Source organism: Clinocottus analis, unplaced genomic scaffold (assembly GCF_023055335.1).
Source record: "Clinocottus analis isolate CAN_PGR_092001 unplaced genomic scaffold, fCliAna1.0.p SCAF_32, whole genome shotgun sequence".
Lineage (NCBI taxonomy): Eukaryota > Metazoa > Chordata > Actinopteri > Perciformes > Cottidae > Clinocottus > Clinocottus analis.
The window spans coordinates 1014226-1034752 of record NW_027176065.1 but is presented as its reverse complement, the minus strand read 5'-3'; the positions used below and the strand labels follow the sequence as shown (position 1 = coordinate 1034752).

At 45.1% G+C, this 20527-nt stretch overlaps 1 protein-coding gene across 1 annotated transcript in view; it reads left to right on the top strand.

Annotated features, from left to right (window-relative positions):
- LOC137798840 (plexin-A2-like) overlaps positions 1-20527 on the top strand; it is a 76618-nt gene that overhangs the window by 29886 nt on the left and 26205 nt on the right. Inside the window, exons 4-13 of the mRNA XM_068595838.1 lie at positions 605-739; positions 7911-8011; positions 10395-10518; positions 12015-12168; positions 12560-12656; positions 15060-15174; positions 16637-16837; positions 17490-17586; positions 18305-18504; positions 20014-20165. Of these exons, the coding sequence (XP_068451939.1) occupies positions 605-739; positions 7911-8011; positions 10395-10518; positions 12015-12168; positions 12560-12656; positions 15060-15174; positions 16637-16837; positions 17490-17586; positions 18305-18504; positions 20014-20165 (1376 nt within the window). The remainder of the gene's footprint in view (positions 1-604; positions 740-7910; positions 8012-10394; positions 10519-12014; positions 12169-12559; positions 12657-15059; positions 15175-16636; positions 16838-17489; positions 17587-18304; positions 18505-20013; positions 20166-20527) is intronic.

Below are 20527 nucleotides of genomic sequence, written 5' to 3'. Positions count from 1 at the left end.
GTTAATGAGACATTTATTTAAATGTTAGGCATTGAAACAATCACCAAATGTCACAAGAAAAGGTAACAAAAAACGGGGAATTGGGTGGTCTGCTTATCTGGTTTCTTTTAAAGCGAATGAGGGAGACGACTAATACACTTTAACCTGTTAAACTCTGGAACAACGTCGTCTCCAGACCTCTTTTCCCTGTTTGAGTCGTCGCAGGAACCCCAAATTAATTACAATACTTGTGTTTATTGTATGTATTTGTTCAGCAGAGTCTTGCGAAAAAAATGTATATCTGCAAGAAAATCACTTTTAAAAGATGTTTTGATGGTAACTATGAACATCCAGCATGATATGAGCCAGATTCCCCAAAAAAGCCTCCTGGAGCGTCAATAAGACACCTTTATGGAAAGATTAGGACCTAAAGAATCAGAACCTGCAACAAAAACCACAATAAAACAAAGTCTTGTCCTGTTAGGAAGGAGTTTCAGTCAAGAAAATGAAGGATTTTATACCCAAAGATTATCTGAATGGGGCATGCTGGGACTTAAAATGGGAGCGGAAGGATTAATAAAAAGGTTATTCACCGTCTCCACTCTGTTTGTCCGTTCCTCTGCAGATCCGCGTGGACGGCCCTCTGGCGAGCGGCGTGCTGTACGAGACGGTGAGCGTGATGAAGGACGGCAGCCCCGTCCTCCGAGACATGGCCTTCTCCCTGGACAGGAGCTCCCTCTACGTCATGTCCGACAACCAGGTGAGGAAACGCCTCCTCGTATCGGGAGGAGGGGAGGGGGGCAGCGAGCGTCCTTCAGCTGGAAGCCGCCGGTTCGTGGCCTTCGTGGCGGCGAGCGCTCGCCATCGCCGACACGTCCTTCAGCGAGAAAGTAGCTTTTACTTCACATGGAAGAGACAATATAATATTAAACCCCTCCACCCCCCAAAAAATCCAGTTTTCTGAAGAGTTAATTGGATTTTGTTTAATTGCAAAATTATATGTTTAGCTTTTTTTCTCCCCTGAGCATCCTGACACAGCGGGGAATTAGCAGTAAAAACAGTTTTCAATCAAAAAACATGATAAATTAATGCAATTTATTTGGAAGCCGACCAGATGATTATCCCTCCAAAAAAAAGAAATGTGTGCGACGTCCAGACGCTGACGAGCCGAGAGGACGGTTCAGTGCGAGGCGGCCGCTCTAATTACTTATCCATGCGAATCGCCTTACAGTGTGTGCATCTTTTGTACATGACACACACACACACACACACACACACACATCCCATAGAAAACCATTAGCGGCTTCTTCCCCCCCTCGTCTGCTCCTCACTTGGCCCGGCATCACAGAGGCGAGCAGTTGTTGTTGTTGTTGTTGTTGTTGGACGATATTCTCTGCACTCGTTGCAGATAAGAGTGAACAGTGGTAATCACTTTCAACTCCCATCAAGTGATTATTCTGGCGCAGCTGCACGGCTCTGTGAAATGGGATTAGGTGTCAGTGCGGCCAACAACACAACAACACAACAACACAACAAAAAAAAAGCCTCCTATCGCTGCTCTGCGTCGTCTTTCTGACTGCTGGAATGCGTCGAGCCGGACGGGCAAAGGGCATCGCAGAGGCTGCAGTTGTGTCTTTTATTTTAGCTTTTTACCAAAGTGACTCGAGAAAAACTCTTTTCTGGGAGTCCTGAGAAACTGTCAGACGCCGTAAAAGCATCCAGTTGAACAAAAACAAGCGGCGGCCTCTGAAAAGAGCAAAGAAGAAGAGGGGGGGCGGCGTTGTGTCGGCTGCCGGTCGTCTGAAACAAACGTCGGCGGCTCCTCCTCCTGCGTGATGGACTGGAAGAGACAGAGCATCACTTATTGATGGGCTCGGTCTTTCAAGGAGAGACACATGCTTCCTTCAAGGAGACGGCGGCTCCGCGCTTCCCTCCCGCCGGTTATAACCGAGCAGCTAGCAGCTAGCAACGCAGCTAGCAAAGGCAGCTAGCAAAGGCAGCTAGCAAAGGCAGCTAGCAGCTAGCAAAGGCAGCTGGCAAAGGCAGCTAGCAAAGGCAGCTAGCAGCTAGCAAAGGCAGCTAGCAAAGGCAGCTAGCAAAGGCAGCTGGCAAAGGCAGCTGGCAAAGGCAGCTAGCAGCTAGCAACGCAGCTAGCAAAGGCAGCTAGCAAAGGCAGCTAGCAGCTAGCAAAGGCAGCTGGCAAAGGCAGCTAGCAAAGGCAGCTAGCAAAGGCAGCTAGCAAACGCAACTAGCAAACGCAACGTGGCTTTGCGCTTTCCCCCAATATGAGAAGAAGCTTTTAGCTTCATATGAAGGTAGATTTGTGTCTTTTTAACACGAGCAAATTTCTAGCTTTTTTGTAAGTAAATTATCTCTAAATCTTTGCTCTCAATTCAAAAATTCAAAAAATAAAAATCTCTCAAAAAAAAAACACTTTGCTCTCAACCCAAGCGCTTTTTTGAGAGAACTTTTTGAGTGCATTTTTTTTAGAATTTTTTTTTTCGAACAAATTTTTTTTTTTTTTAGAGCAATTTTTTTTTTAAAGAACTTTTTTTTAAAACAATTTTTTTGAGAGCAAATTTTTTTTTTTAAACAATTTTTTTTTTAAACAATTTTTTTGAGAGCACTATTTTTTAGAGAACTTTTTTTTGACAAAGATTTGGAGATAATTTACTTTCAAACTAGAAATTTGCTCGGGTGAGGAAGACACAAACCTTCATACCTTCACAGTTCGTAGCCCCGAGGAGCTCGGAGCACAGCGAGGCCTCCCCTCCTCCCTCCTTTCCTCCCTCCCTCCCTCTCGCTCCCTCGCTCCCTCACTCAGCTCTTTCCCTTCCTCATTTCCCGGTGAGGAATCCCTCCCCTAGAGAGACGGCTTCTCGCGCAGATCTCCCCCACGTTCTCTAGCAGATCCCCGGGATGAGAGATGTTCTGATCCCCGGGAGCCAAACAACGCAGGAACGCTGTGCAGCCGCAGGAGAGGAGGCGCAGACGGTCGGGCTGAGATCAGCCGACCCTCGTGGAATAACAATGAGCCCCGCCGCCTCCTGCCGAGTGAAACACGCAGGGTTAGCATGATGATGAAGAGTGAGGAGAGGGAAGCAGAGAGTGTGTGTGTGTGTGTGTGTGTGTGTGTGTGTGTGTGTGTGTGTGTGTGTCTGTGTCCGCAAAGCATTTGGGATCCATTATTGATATGAAAAAAAAATGAAAAAAAGAGAATAACTCTCTTCCCGGCAGTTAATCTTCTCTTCCTCGCTGCGTGCCTTTAGTTTGATCATTTCTAAGAATAGAAACACTCGGTATCCAAACACACGCTCACCTCGCTGGATGTCACCCGTCTGTCTGCGAAGGAGGCGACGCTTTAAACCTCAGAGAAGAAGAAGACGAAGAAGAAGAAGAAGAAGAAGAAGAAGAAGAAGAAGACGAAAAAGAAGAAGAAGAAGAAGAAGAAGAAGAAGAAGAAGAAGAAGAAGAAGCTGCAGGGTTTCCACAGGGCAATCTCCTCTGTGAAACGTTAAATTAACGCACCGACCACTCTCCACCTGTCTGTCTGTCTGTCTGTCTGTCTGTCTGTCTGTCTGTCTGTCTGTCTGTCTGTCTGTCTGTCTGTCTGTCTGTCTGTCTGTCTGTCTGTCTGTCTGTCTGTCTGTCTGAACAAACACCACCAGTCCTGTTCTTAATGTGCTTAATCTTCATGGATGGATTTAGACTTTCTATCCCAAACTAATGACTTTCTATCTCATAATTTCGACTTTCTATCTCATTATTTTGTCTTTCTATCTCATTATTTTGTCTTTCTATCTGATAATGTTGACTTTCTATCTCATAATGTTGTCTTTCTATCTCATAATGTTAACTTTCTATCTCATCATTTTGACTTTCTATCTCATAATGTTGACTTTCCATCCCATACTTGTTTTATTTTACTGGTGTAAATCGGCTTCCGTACAAAACTTCATATCTAAAAAATGTTGTTTTGCGAATGCTATTTGTTAAGTGTACTCAGTACAAAACACCAAACATACTAAAAGAAGAAGATGAAGTGCAGACAGCAGGTTTCCCTCTTCCTGGATCCTTCAGCAGACAGCAGTTTGCCCTTCAGCCCTCGATATGACCAGATAGTCGACCGTGAGCCTCCATGGTGGCGGCGGAGGATTTGCCGGCAGCAGTCTGACCGGAGCGCAGAGAGCTAAAAGCCTGCTCGCTCATCTGACGGCCAGCGCAAAGTTCCAGTAAATCCGGATGAAAGTGTTAAAGCGATAGCGAGCTGATGAGGCGATAAGACGCAGCATTAGCGTGAGGGCGTCCCAGATGTCGTGGAAAGACGAGGACTTTATAATTCCCAGAGCTGGAAAAAGTCAAACGTCATCATCCGACTCAAAAAGGCAGCGAGAGGCGGCGATCGTCTCGCTTCTCGGACACGGATGGTTTTCATTGGTTTTAATTTAATCAGTTTCTCCCGAAGAAACGACAAAAAGCTCCATGAGAGACACGACAGGACGACATGGAGCGAGGGCGACGGCTTCATTCTGCCCTCCACAGCGGAGGAAGATGATGGAAGCACATCTTCATGACGCCGGGAAGGGAAACTCATCTCCACATTATGAACTTTCCATTAAAAAAACTGTGTGATTGAATTTAGAAACAGGAAACACCAGATGAATAATGTTTGGTGGCGTATTGTAGTTTCATTTAGCCACTTGTTAGCAACCAGCTTCTTTTTTGACACGTAAAAGGAGGAAGTACTGACCTTCCCTTGACCTTTACCTTCGTTCATCGCTAGCTCTGTCAGCACCGTTTTCCATGCTAATGCTGCTAGCACCGTTAGCTCGTAGCGGCCGTCTGAAGGCATTCTTCTAGTCATGGTTGTTCTCTGACGTGTTCACTATCCTGTGCAACTAATTCACATGAAACGTAGAAGCCCACAAGGTGGAGTCTCTGGCTCTCATTTGGATTCAACACAAGCTCGTTCCCGCTCGGGTCCGGTCCTCTAAACCTGGACTCTGGTGTGCGGCGAGAGCTTCTCGTGTGATGTCTTGGCGGGGCAGCAGGAAGCAGCAGATCCGTCGTTCTCCCCTCGTAAAGGTCAAGCCGCCTCGCGGCCGCAGACCGGCTTTGTCGGTTCGGGCGAAGCAAGCGACTCATGGATTATTCCCTCTGCGTCACACATGCGGACTCGGCGCCCCGGCCCCTCCTCCGCCGCAAAATCATTTTGCTAATGGAACGCACCTACTGGGTTTTAAACTGCAGGAGGAGGAAGAAGAAGGAGGAATAAAAAAAGAGAAAGTTATTTCATAGGGCGCAGCAGATAATCCATTTTGCCAGCGCAGACCTGAGAGAGCGCCCACTTACGCTATCAGGAGCGGCGGAGACGCTCTAATCCATAATCCACTCTTCATTTGTGATTGCTTACATCAGGAAATTGCTTGCATTATACATGCAGACCTGGAATAATAAGAAAGTATAAAATAAGCGGCGCAAGCTGCTGCTGCCGTCACGTGGAGCTCATGCTGTCGTTCTCTGGAGGCGACAGACGACAACGTCCTGCTGGCGCCGGAAAAACTGCTGATAGCAGCACAAACCAACGTGGACTGAGAGATTTTATATATATATATATATATATATATATATATATATATATATATATATATATATATATATATATATATATATATACACATATATGTCTATATATATATATATATAGACATATATATATATATATATATATATATAGACATATATGTGTATATATATATATATATATACACATATATGTCTATATATATATATATAAATAAATATATTTATATATATATATATGTAGAGATATATGTATATATATATATGTATATTTATATATATATATGTATATATATAAATAAATATATTTATATATATATATATATATATGTATATTTATATATATATATATGTATATATATAAATAAATATATTTATATATATATATATATGTATATATATGTATATAAATATATTTATATATATGTGTATATATATACATATATATACACATATATATATATATATATTTATATATATATATAAATATATTTATATATATGTGTATATATACATATATATATAAATATATTTATATATATGTATATATATACATATATATAAATACATTTATATATATATATACATATATATATATATATATATATATATATATATATATATATATATATATATATATGTATATATATATATGTATATGATGTCATCAGGTTGTGGTTCCATTCAAACACAAACATCATATTTCATGATTCCAGTGTGATCGCTCCACACGCTGTCATGTGTTATGTGCAACAACATCCTTTGTCAAACGTTTCAAAGGAAAGTTAATAAGAAGAATGTTTCATAAAGTTAATAAGAAGAATGTTTCATAAAGTTAATAAGAAGAATGTCTCTTCATGCTCTTTCTGATATCTGAGGAACAAAATATCTGTCGGCAGAAACCACAGCGCTGCTCGTTGTTGTGTGTCGACAGCACAAAGTGAGAAAACAAGTTGTTTTCCTCTGAGAGAAAAGATGTGATGAAGCTTCTTGTGTTGCAAAACGGACCAAATGATGAAATAAGCTCCGGTCGCTCCTCGTCATCCTGCTTATTATTTCATCAGGACGGTTTGGTGAAAGCCGCCGTCGACTTTATTTCCAGTGCATGGCGATTTGTTTGTTTGTTTGTTGTCGCTTCAGTCACACTGAAGCCCCTCACACACACTCTTGTGTTTTGGTTGGATCCATTCGTACGTCAGTAGATTTATATTTCATGAGCACGTTCAAACAGAATATAAATATCCTATTATAAGATTGAGCTGCTCCTCCAGTACAGACGCTAATGAAACGACAACTATGGAGGTAGATTTGTGTCTTTTTACCCGAGCAAATGTCTAGTTTGAAAGTAAATTATCTCCAAATCTTTGTCAAAAAAAAAAATGCTCAAAAAAAAAAAGTTCTCTCAAAAAGATTTGCTCTCAAAAAAAAAGTTTAAAAAAAATTGTTTAAAAAAACATTGCTCTAAAAAAAAAGTTGTTTAAAAAAAAATGTTCTCTGAAAAAAAAAATTTGCTCTGAAAAAAAAATTGCTCTCAAAAAAAATGTTTAAAAAAAATTGCTTTAACAAAAAAAGTTATTTCAAAAAAATGTTCTCTCAAAAAGAAAATGCTGTCAAAAAAAATTAGCTTTAAAAAAAATTTGCTCTAAAAAAATAGTTCTAAAAAAAAATTGCTCTAAAAAAAATTGTTCTAAAAAAAAAATTGCTCTCAAAAAAAGCGCTTGGATTGAGAGCAAAGTTTTTTGTTTTTTTTTAAAAACTTTTTTGAATTGAAAGCAAAGATTTGGAGATAATTTTCTTACAAACTAGAAATTTGCTTGTGTAAAAAAGACACAAATCTACCTTCTTAACAACACTGCTCACTGCTTCCTGATGGCGATACACAAACACACACACACACACACACACACACACACACACACACACACACACACACACACACACACACACACACACACACACACACACACACACACACACCAGGTCCTCAGGACTGTTGCAGCCTCTCAATCTGAACCTCAGAGGTTTGAGGTTTCCTCTCCTGATGCCTTCGGGTCAGGATCTGGACTTCCTGGTCTTTGCTTTATTCTCAGGTTTCCAGTGAAAACGTCGCACTGAAAACTAATAAATAAAAAGTCCGTCTTGATGCTCAGTAAATTAAATTTGTCTGCCACTGGATTCATAACCGAACATTCACAGACGAAACTTTGTGTAGAAGCAAGCGCTGCGTGGAGAACATGTGCAGTGTGTCTTTGTTGTGTTACTGTGTCTGCGTCCTGTGTGTGTGTGTGTGTGTGTGTGTGTGTGTGTGTGTGTGTGTGTGTTTAACCCTCCTTCATGCTCCCGTCCAGGTGGCTCAGGTGCCCGTGGAGGCCTGCGAGCAGCACGGCACCTGCGCCGAGTGCCTGAGCTCAGGTGACCCGCACTGCGGCTGGTGTGTCCTGCACAACATGTGAGTCTGTCACACACACTCACACACACACACAGACACACACACACACACAGACGAGGGATTAAAACCCCCCAAAAACATCACTGTGTGGAACAAACAGCTTGCAGGAAGCTCTAAGCGAGAGCGAGCGCGTGGTCATGTGACGTGGTTTATGCAACAGAGACACGCGCTCGCGGCGCGATCCCTCCGCCGCAGATTTAACCACCGGCGTTAGCGGCGGCGAGAGAGACGGATTAGCCGCACAAGCCACGCCTCCACCTGCACCCGGGGGGACATTTTTGGACCTGACGGAGCGAGCTCATCTCCTCCATCTTAATTATCTGACCCCCAGGTTAGCTTAGCATAATACCTTCGATATGGAGCAAAAGGGATCCGGGAGATTAAAGCGCCGTGTTTCTCAAACAGCGGCGGCGTTAGTCACTGACCTCAGCTGGGGATTTACCCCCCTCCCCCTCCTCCTCCTCCTCCTCTTCCTCCTCCATCACATGACGTCTGCATCTCAGCGAGCAACATCTCGCCGATGATCAGCGTTACTTAAATTGCAGCTTTCGGTGTTATCAAAGTGTCAGTGAAGTGAGAGGAGAAAAAAATAAATGATGTTTTGTCTTAATCTAAATTACCTCATTAAACTAAACAGTAGTTTTTCCTTTTATCCCCACAGAGCGACGACTTTGTCTGCGAGTCTCATTACGCTGTTTATTTGAATTAATGCCGTGCACTTATCAGTGAACAGATAGACTGCTGCTCCCTGAGGAACACAAAGTGAATCATGATCCCTCACATTGCAGAACGAGGATACTTTATTTTTCTGTCCAATAAATCCTGATTGGGCTCTTTTTTGTTTTTTACAGTCTGAATGACTCACAGAGTTTCATGTCGGCCCCCTTTCAGGGTCTCACTTCCCCGCCCTCGGCACAGCGAGCACCCACGTGACGGAGTGTGTTTGGGGGGGAAAAAGGGAACAAATGGCTCCATCAGACAAAAACGCGGCGACTAAAAAGGGGAGCAAAATAAAAGGCGATGAAAGAGCGCCTGAGATGAAAGCCGTCGGAGGCCCTTCAGCTGACGGGCGGTCAGGAGGTGAAGCGTCTCCTGAAGGAGCCGAGCCGGCAGCAGCTGCCGCCGCGTTTCCATCGCGCATTATTTCTCCTTTTATTGTGTTGTAATTACAGCCGAGGCCTCTCAGGAGGCTCCGCCCCCTCGGCGGCGTCTGAGAGCGCGTGAAGCGTCGCCTCCCCTCGCTGTGCACGTCACGCTGTTGAAAGGAAGAGGCGGCGGCGTTCAGCCAAAACGCTCTCAGAGTGTTTCCATTACGATTCAACTCTCAACGGCTCAGGAGGTTCTGGTTCTTTTGTGACGTCACTATCGGCGCCTGCAGACACCGACGCCTCTCTCGAAGAGATCAGCACCGATGCGACCGCATTAAAAACAATCTACACAACAAATCCCCGCTTCTACAAGTGGACAAATTATTCAAAGTTTTATAAATCCTTTCCATCGCCACAACTTCTCTCTGAGAAGATTATCCAAATTCTTACGTTTGATTGCCTATTCGACTGTTAATGTGTGTTAATGTGTGTTAATGTGTGTTAATGTGTGTTAATGTGCCCTGGAGGAATATAAAGGGAACAAATCTACACATGGACATTGCTATACTTGTGGCTAAGTGCATGCTAACAAGCTAATGTTTAAAGCGACGGGGAGGAACTTTAAGTTTGTGATTTTGGCGCTCTTATGTCTGGTTTCATGCACCGACGACAAGCTTTAAGAAGAACTAATCTTCCTTGTTTACTTATGTAGGTCATATCGGATCATCAGTAATCATAAAGACACTTTCATAACCAGTTCGCAATTAAAAGTTCCTCACAGTAACTTGAATTGTGTAAAGTTCATCGTGCTTATCGTCTCGATTTAGCATCAGCGTGCTAACATTTGCTAATTAGCACGATTAGTTTAGTTTAGTATTTTGTCTGAAACTGAAAGTTTCACTTGACGACGGCGCTGGAAGAAAAGTCCCTGAAGATGATTTAAATTCATCCAGAGACTGAACTCACAATCCGTCCAGTAGAGCTCTGAGTACTTTTATCTCGTTTGTCTGGTTGTCTGTGTGAACGTACCTCAAGATGGACGCCTTGTTGTTCTTGTGCAGTTTTTCTACTGTTTGTATTCCTGCAAACCAAGTCGACCCTCATGTACCAATAAAGCACCAAACCAATAGTCGTCGGGGCATTTCACTCTAAACAGAAAACGTGAAACTTTCATGGCGATACATGCAAGTCGTCGGCGTAAAGGCGGACCGCCGGACCGATTCAATCCAGAAACTATCCATACATCTATCAATATGTTTGTATTAATCTACTAACGCGTCCCTCTCGCTCCACAGGTGCTCCAGGAGGGATCGGTGTCTGCGGGCGGAGGAAACCTTCCGCTTCGCCACCGACATTGACCGCTGCGTGAAGGTCATCGCTCACCCGGACAGCATCGCCGTGTCGGCGCACGGCGTCCCCGTGAGTCCGCCCATCGTCCCGCCGCTCGCCGCTCGCCGCTCCGTCGCACAATGTTTACGAGCAATCACTGAGAGTAGCCTCTTGTGCAGCCGCCACATGTACAGCGAGCGCACGCCTGGTCGAGCAGATTAGATTTGTGAGAGGCGGAGATGGAGAGAGAGAAAGAGAGAGAGGGATGAAAGGGAAGTCCTCCCTCTAGGACACTCAATCTATTTATCGTGGTTTTAATACATCTTCTGTGGGATGAGAGACAAATGCTGGGGGGGGGGGGGGTGGAGTTGTTTACGATGTCATCTGCCAAAAGGTAGATTCTCGTCACCTAAAAGCTTAACGCGACTGTTTCTGTACAGTAGCCAAGCGACAGAGGAGTACAGTACTGAGGATTATCTCCAGGGGATAGTTTGACGTTTTGGGAAGTGCACTTATTTGCCACCTTGCCAAGAATTTAGATGATTAATACCACTCTGGTGTTAAATATGCTGCTGGAGCCAACAGACAATTAGCTTAGCTTAGCGCTTAGCTTTGCCACAGTCATACAGGGGAAGCGGCTGCGCTGGCTCCGTCTGAAACGCAGCAAACCTGGACTGTAAGCACCTCTGGAGCTCGCTAATCAACGTCTTGTGTCTCCTTGTTGTTGATCGTGGTCTTACAAAGAGGGTCGACCTTTAGGTCGGACTATTTCTCGGTCAGGAGCAGCAACTTTTGTCAATTCAGCAGGTTTTTTTGTTTGTTTTTACAGTTTGGCCTTTGTACAGAAGTGTCTTCATATCTGTACAGATGGATAAACCACGAGTTAACGTGTTGATCAATGAGTTTAACCTTTTGGAAACTGTGTGCGAAAATCCTCCCGCTCCCATTTTAATACCCAGCATGCCCCGTTCAGACAATCTTTTGGCATAAAATATGTAATTTTTCCATTTTTTAACCAAACAACACAGTTATTCTTGACTGAAACTTCTTCCTAACAGGACAAGACTTTGTTTTATTGTGATTGTTGTTGCAGGTTCTGATTCTTTAGGTCCTAATCTTTACAAAAAGTTGTCTTATTGACGCTCCAGGAGGCTTTTTTGGGGAATCTGGCTCATATCATGCTGGATGTTCATAGTTACCATTTTTCCCAAGACTTTGCTGAACAATACATACAATAAACACAAGTATTGTAATTAATTTGGGGTTCGTACAACGACTCAAACAGGGAAAGGTCTGGAGACAACATGGTTCCAGAGTTTAACGGGTTAAAGAGGTGCAGAGTTTGTTATCTTTGCACAGAGGAAAACAACGAGCTGCTCAGCTGTGTCCAACATCAAGTTGCTTTCTGAACATATTGTGGACTCAACTGGGCTGTTCGTCTCCTTAAACCTCCACCTGCCGCCCACGCTGTCGGCCTATTATTCCTACCATCACCCTGAAATAACAAGCTGCAGCCGGCGCTGTCGGCACTTGCACCGACACGAGTCCGGTCCATTAAAATCTTGGCCCTGTGCGTTTCTCCGAAGCTTCTGCTGGAGGTGAACAACGTGCCGGACCTCTCGGCCGGAATCAGCTGCTCGTTCGGCCGGCAGGCCCGAGTGGACGGCCACGTCAACGGGAACAGGGTCATGTGTCTGTCGCCGGCGGGGAAGGAGGTCCCTCAGATACCAGAAGGACAAGGTGAGCTCAGACGCCCAACGCCGGGTCAAGAACTTCAATACTCCACACACACACACCAGCTTTCCTTTCAGATGGACCACCTTGCATTTTGTGTTGGTCCAAAGCGTTTCCTAAGTACCGAGCAGCAGCAGGATTTTCTCAGAGCGTACAGTAATCCTTCAATTGAAGTCTACGAGTGAAGTTTGTTCTCAAGACAGCTGCAGACGCCAGGTGGCTCTTTACAGAGGAGCGATAAAAGTATTCACTCTTTTTTATTTTTTTCATTTTGACCTCCTCTTCTCGCTTGTTGTCTCTGTTCTTTCACCCTTCGTCTCTCTCTCATCATTTTAATTCCCTCTCTATCCTTTTACTCACGGTGTTCCCTCTCTTCATCTCTTCCTCTTCCTCTCAGACTGGGCTGGCGTGGAGCTTCGTCTGAACTCAAAGGAGACGGGTCAGATGGTCGCCAGCACCGAGGTGAAGTTCTACAACTGCAGCACCCATCAGACGTGAGTCCGGCTGTCTCTCCTCCTCCTCCCCCCTCTTCCTCCTCTCCGATCGGTTCAATAGGAGGAGGAGCGCCACTAGATTGAGGGCAACGATGTCCTGATGCTCACAGCGCTACTTAAGATCGGGCTGTTAGATAACCTCAGTGTTCAATTTATCTGTCAGGTTTCATTCAGATCAACAAGATGCATTCTCCTCGGCCCTTTAGCTTGGACTCCGGCTCGCTGCTTACGGCTTAAAACACAAATAAAAACTGTGATATCAATTGTTTTTGCACCTTAAGCATGTATGCTATTTGTAGCTGTGCTCCGGTGCCTTGAGGGCAGATGAGAAATAATGTCAATTAACGAGGACTTTATTTAAATACTCATCTGCTTGGTCGTTGCCGATATGAATTTCTGGATGAGCCGTCGTGCTGATGTCAGCTGTGCAGCTGACGAGCAGCAGCGCTGCTGCAGAAGGTGGATCCTATTAGGATGAACGCCAATTAGCGGCGTTTTGTCAGCTCTGAAAAGGTGCCTGCAAATCAGCAACTTCACAAGTTTTCAAAGCTGAACAAAACATCCGAGTTGCTTGAAAAGACTCTCACCGTCATTTTTTTTTTCAAAATGCTCTTTGACTGCAGCACGAACGCCCCGATATAACTAATATAAACGTGTTAAGCCATTAGAGGGAAACAGTCGGAGCGCTCGTCCCATCGACCACCAACAGCACGGCGTCCATTAGCTGCCGGCCGACCCCGTGAACTCCTGTGATAAATATTTCAAATCAAACACACTCTTCGCCCGGCTCCTCTTCCTCCACCTCCCCCACCATCTCAGCATCACATAAACCTCCATAATTAATTATCCAGTGTTTGCAGCTCCCTGCCAGTCCACTTCTATTAATACCCAACCCCTCAAATGTCTTTCTCACACACACACACACACACACACACACATTTTTATGTCCATACTGGCCCTGGGCAGCTAATTAATATCAAAATTTAATGGTGCTGCGCTACATTTATTGGCATTTGTAGCTCGCTGTGAGCCGCAGTATCGGAGCGCTGCTCCTGGTTTTATAGCGTCTTCATGGTTTCATCTCGTTGCATGACCGATGTCAGGAGAACGAGACTTCGATAGCGCTCGGATGTGTGTTTTCTGCACACCTGCCTCCGTTAAACACAGCAGGACAAAGGACATGTTCAATCTTCTGCTCTCCAATTGATCCGTTTGGTGCAGCATCATCTCCTCACTGCTCGGTCCTCCAAACCAAAAGTTGTCTCACAATCAGCTGAACAAAATGAGATTAAATCTGGTCCGACAGGGTTCAGCGCAGCTTTAATCCAGGCCGACCGCTGGCTGCCGTTTGCCGCATCCTACGGAGGTAGATTTGTGTATTTTTTTACATAAGCAAATTTCTAGTTTGTAAGTAAATTATCTCCAAATCTTTGCTCTCCATTCAAAAAAGTTCTTTAAAAAAAAAAATAAACTTTGCTCTCAATCAAGCGTTTTTTTTTTTAGAGCAATTTTTTTTTGTTGAAAGAACTTTATTTTTTTAACATTTTTTTTAGAGCAATTTTTTTAGAGTAATTTTTTTAAAGCATTTTTTTTTAGGGAACCTTATTTTTTAGAAAACTTTTTTTTTGTAGAACAATTTTTTTTTTGGAGAGAAATATTTTTGGAAAGAACTTTTTTTTTAGTGCAATTTTTTTTTAAACTTTTTTTTGAGAGCACTTTTTTTAGACAACTTTTTTTTTGAGAGAACTTTTTTTGAACAAAGATGGAGATAATTTACTTTCAAACTAGAAATATGCTCGGGTAAAAAAAAACACAAATCTACCTCCATACGTCCGAGCCAAAAGATGCGACGCGAGTCTCCCCATCAGAGATCCACTGGTCGCTTTGCATTCTGGCTCTTGTGTGCAACCCAGAGCCGGACGGGTGCATCCTGCACAGCTTTTCATTGCAGTCCAAAAAAAACAGCAAAAAAACCCTCAATGAATAATGAAGTGAGAAGCTCAGACGCTGCAGGCGCTGAACTCCTTTTCATACGACACCTTTTGACTGTAAATTGCTTGAGAGTGCTTTAAGTGACAAGACTTCTTACCTCAGGTCATTTATCGTCATCCCTGATAAAAAGAAGACCACATTCATCGCTGTCTGCAGAGAGAATGGGGACATCTGATCTTTCAGTGAAACACACTGACGTGATGAATCGAGCTGACGGCTGTAATCCTTCATCCGTCTCTTTTCAATCATCTTCACCCAGGAGAGGAAGATGTGGGTTATGAGTAGGGGAATAAAAAAAGGGATAAACCGTCTTTTTTTTTACGATGTAAATGGAGCGCAATTCAATATGCGAGAGAAAAATGTAAAATAGATATTTGTGCATGCAGTGATGTGGTTCATGTGTCCCGGCAGGTGTCTGTCCTGTGTCAACAGCACCTTTCGCTGCCACTGGTGTAAATACCGCAACCTGTGCACGCACGACCCGAGCAGCTGCTCCTTCCAGGAGGGCCGAGTCAACGCCTCACAGGTACGAAGCAGTTCTGTTAACACAAAGAGTTCATCCCGGTTCACCTGCAGGAGCGCCTCATCACCGTGTGATGGCTTCACCTTAAGAGGCACAATCAGTGATTTAAATATACAAATATTAAGAGTGTATCCTCAAACTGTTTCTGTCTCCACTTTAAGGAAGCAAAATGTTCAACAACATGGAACAAAATGGTCCAACTTGTTGAGACTCCTCCATCTTTGCTTTTTTAATGAATAGATTAAAGAAAATGTAAATCCCTTTCAAGTGAACCAGATCGCTCCATCTGACAACAACTAATAACATGAGCAATCACTTTGTCAAAACTATGCAAATAAAGTCAAATATGTGCAAAAAAACCCCTCATATTTGTCATAAAGATTATCAAGGACGCCGGTTGGATCCCTGTTTTCTGCCCATAGTTTCATGTTGAAGTGTCCTTGAGCAAGGCACTGAAGCCCCAGAGCTTCACAGCAGCACAAAGCTGCTTCATTACTGAGGATGATGACATGCAGAGAATAATCCCCCCACTGTGGGATTAATAAAGGACTCTTAACCCCACCTGTAATACCTCCGCGCCCCACTAGAGGGTCGCGCCCCACAGTTTGAGGACCGCTGGTCTATATTCTTGCTGGCAGTTGTTTTTAGAGGCACAATGTTTATTTGAGCTAAAAGTTGTCGCGCTCACAGCAACGACCACAATGAACCAAAGTACCGCACAAGATCACATTTTTAAGCTCATGAAAGTCAGAGCGTCATCACGACTACGACAGATTTTCATGTAGGACAAAAAATGTCAAAGTCAAATGGAGAAAAAAAACCTCTCATTGAGGAAACATCCTCTGGGATTCATCTTCTTGCAACTTTGAATATCTTTGCAAACGTTTGTTCCAGTCCATCATGTAGCATGTTTTAATATTTTACTAGGTAAAAGTCAACTTTGACCTGGCGCTGGTCCAAGACAAAAGATCACAGAGTCACCAAAGTCAGCAGGGTTCATCCTCTGGGTGTCATGCATGCGCCTGTCAAATTTCATGACAATCCATTTATCAGTTGCTGAGATATTTCATCTCGATCAAAGTGGAAGCTGAGCCTTGCTGTTAGGCCGGCTAAATATTGCTGAATGGGCTAATCGGGAAAATAATATTATGATGGATGAATTCATGTTTAGTAGTGTAGTGAAAAGTGTAACATGTATGTAGCATTAATATAATCAGATTAGCAATTCATTTTCCCCGTTAATCCCTGCAGTCCTTCATGTTAATATAAAACATCCACATGTATGAATACAGATTACGTGCATTGACGGGATGATACAAACTAAAAATTGATAACTAGATACATTAGAAGGAGAATCTAGTTATTAAAAACACTCTTTATCTTTTATGCATGGGTAATATCACGGCCTGGGACAGCATGAGTCCTCTTCCTGTGAGTCATGTGTGTGTTTGCTGCTGCTTCACAGGATTGCCCTCAGCTGCTTCACTCGGGGGAAATCCTGCTGCCGGCCGGCGAGGTGCGACCCATCACGCTGAGAGCCCGCAACCTCCCGCAGCCGCAGTCGGGCCAGCGGGGCTACGAGTGCGTGGTGCGGGTGCAGGGCGCCGTCCACCGCGTCACGGCGCTGCGCTTCAACAGCACCAGCGTGCAGTGCCAGAACAGCTCGGTACGACCTCCAAGGCGCTCTCGCAGCCGCCGAACGAGGCGGGCGGCCGCGGACGCTGCGTAGCGGTGCATGGTGCATGGTGCATGGTGCATGGTGCATGCCGCGTTGAGCACAGAGGAGAGGGAAAGAGAGAGTGATGACGTAAAAAGGTGCGATGCATTTGAGGGGAAAGGAGAGCGGCGGGGCGGGAGAGGGCGACACAAATATATGTACAGTACGAATGTGAAGAAAAAAAAAGATGGCCGCCCTGAATTCAACACGAGCGAGTCTCGTTCACCGAGGGGGAAACGGGACAGAGAGTCAGAGGTTTTGGGATGAAAACAGGAGGAAGATCACGGGCTAAAATTTCCATGCAGAGCGCAGCATACATGGCGCTCTGTGACAGTGAATGAAAAGGCCATTTTCCTCAGATGTGGATGATTGGCCGCCACAGCCGGGGTTTACATGTCAGAGAGGAGAGGAGCAGGCAGCCATGGCAGAAATGACAGCTGGTTAAAAGCCTCGTCCCTCTCCTGGCCTTTCATTCTCTCTTTTTCCTCCACTCTGGCGCTGTTTCTTTTTCATTTTATCCTCTATCTGACTTTGCCTTTCTCTCTTTCTCTCTCTCTGGATCCACTTAACCGCAAACTCCCTCTGCGTCTCTGCTTTTCAGTACTTGTACGAGGGGGTGAAGATCAGCGACCTGGCAGTGGACCTCTCCATCGTGTGGAACGGCAATTTCATCATCGACAATCCCGAGAAGATTAAAGGTGCCTCTGCCCGTCCATCACCAGAGAAGTGTAAAGCACTCGCTCGCGGCAGGATAGATGGGTCGTAGAGACCACTTCAAGGCTCCCGACGGGCCTTGAGAGAAAGTTCACAATAGCTGAGGAGCGTTATCAAAAAAGCAGCCGATCACTCGTGCAGCCGGCGGGGTGAAGGGTGAAGCTTCGTATTTGCTGTCGGGCTGCGCTTCTTTCCTCTCCATCGTCACACGAGTGAAAGGCGTTTGTCAGTTTTTTCATCGCGGGGTTGTGCGTTAAATGCATTCCTCGTCGCCAAGGATGTGCAACATGGATGGCCATGAATTTTAACAAGCCTCGTCATCGCGCAGGCAAGTTGCTTTACATGAATACAGGACGCTTACAGCGGAGAGGATGGAGGAGGCAGACTTCAAAGAAAGGTTTATTGGATTACCTCGCCATCTTTTCCCTTAATACTTGGAGGAAAGAATTTAAACAAACGCGCTTCTTCATGAATTTAATTGAATTCTCAAGTTGACTCTCCGTGGTTGCAGGCAGACGTTTATTTATTTTTTCTTTCCGGAATTGGCGATAAATACCTGCTGTTTTAAGAATCAGTTGGACTTAATCGAATGTTTCGCTCGACTCCCCGCCGGCGCTTTTTTTTTTCCACGGCTGGCGTTCTGATTCATAAGCTGTCGGCGAACGAACGGCGCCGTTTTAACCCGTGCGCGTCGTCCCACAGTGCACCTCTACAAGTGCGGCGCCCAGCGGGACAGCTGCGGCATGTGTCTGCGGGCCGAGAGGAAGTTCCAGTGCGGCTGGTGCGGCGGCGAGGGCCGCTGCACCATGAGGCAGCACTGCCCGCCCATCTCCCCCTACGCCAGCCGCTGGCTGGACCTCTCTGCCAGGAACGTCAAGTGCACCAACCCACGCATCACCGAGGTCAGTGCATCCCATCCAGACGCCGGACTTTAATGTGTGTGGAGTGTTCAGATTGTGGGACGCGAGTTCCTTTAGCCGAGTCACCTGTCGGACCCGTTTTCTAGGTACCAATCAAGAAGAAAACATGTTGGGTGTCAAGTTAAACATATCAATTAGGGCTGGAATATTATACAATCCCCACATGCAACCTCTAAACACAACTATTCATAGTTTAAAGTGTCCGGAAACTACACAGCGAGACGACTCGTGGCGTTGATATCAACAACAAACACTTTTATCCGTGGCCAACAACCAAGAGCCTGTTTACCTGAAACTACCTCTCACTTCATCCACGCCGGCCGAACGCCTTGAAGCCGCTCGACGGCGTTCAGAGCGCTGACGGATCCTTTAAGTCACAAACTCCTGCTCGTCCTCCTGAAGGAGGCGCAGCGCTCCTCCACTTCAAAGGGCCGCGAGCCTTTGATGTCCCGTCACATGATTAGTGTTTCTGAAGGAGCTGCAGAGCAGCGTTGCCCCCGTTGCTCCGGTTGCCCCCGTTGCTCTCGTTCTGCTCTGCAGGTCCAAAGGTTCCCCGCTGGGACTTTGTCGATGGGGTTCTCTGAGGGTTTTGTTGTTCGCTGCATTTATTCAGTAAAGTTTGTGTTGATTTGCGGTGGATTTCAAGGTTTTTTGAGAAGAAATAAAAAGCTGTCAGCGTGGGATTTAAGGTAAATCTACTTTGTGTTGACAGAGATCACGCAGTGGGAAGTGTGTCTGCCGAGATTCAGGTCATGTGGATTCTTCAACAAATCTAAATAATTGAGAATCTGAAGGAAGCCCAGTCGCATCTGAACGTCTAGGTTGTGTTGGTTGTTGGTCCTTTTGACATGTATACATTTTATTAGCCAGTGTTTTAAATCTGAAGTCGCTAACAGTCGATCCTTTGAGGAAACGCAATAAATCTTCAGTCGTATTTCTAACCAGGACTTTTACAGAACTGGATTTTCCCCAGAATTACAATATCTTGCGTTGGGAAAAACCCATTTTAAACCATGTGAGTCTCTACTAATACTGTAACTAATTACATTTAATTATAATTTCTCTCCAATGTGGGACAATCTGAGGTGTTATTTAAAAAGTGAAGCCAACGCCGAAGAGCTGCAAACCTTTTTCAACACAGCGTGATGTTCACTTAGTGGATAAGAGGAGAATCAACAATCAACGCTTTAGGGCGGGGCTACCTTGTGATTGACAGGTTGATGCCACGGCGTTGCCTTGTACGCTTTGGGGCGGGGCTACCTTGTGATTGACAGGTTGATGCCACGGCATTGCCTTGTACGCTTTGGGGCGGGGCTACCTTGTGATTGACAGGTTGTTGCCTGTGGGGGGTTTTTGATGTCATGAAACATTATTAGTTGCCTAGAAATGTCCGATCCAGCATTCAGGCTGAATTAGCTCCGCCCTCTTCTGTCACTTCTGGTTGCAAACAGCCAATGACGTCGCCGTAAACGCTCCTGTCCTCCTTGGCAGGTGAGTCCGGTGGCCGGGCCGCTGGAGGGCGGCACGCTGGTCACCATCCAGGGCCTGAACCTCGGCCTGTCCTTCTCTGAGCTGGAGGGCAACGTGGAGGTGGCGGGCGTGCAGTGCGTCCCGCAGGAGGAAGGATACATCACTGCAGAACAGTAAGAGAGACTCCTCCCCCTCGTGCATGGACCCACACTGTACTGTACGTAAGACACACAAACACCCACACAAACACACACACACGGGATGAAATAAACCTCAAGCTCTTTTTCCCCTCTCGCAGTCAAAAGCAGAATCTGTGAATAAGCTGGAGCCCAGTGACGCCCCGTCAGGTTGCAGGGTTGTGTGTGTGTGTGTGTGTGTGTGTGGTTGTGTGTGTGTGTGTGTGGGGGGGGGGGGGGGTTGCATTGCTCTGGAGCCGTCAGAGCCAAAGGAAGAGTCTTTGTGTCGCTCTCGTCATGAGGCTGTCGGCACAGCTGTAATTGAAATGCGGTGCATGTCTCTGACTAGAGGAGAGAGG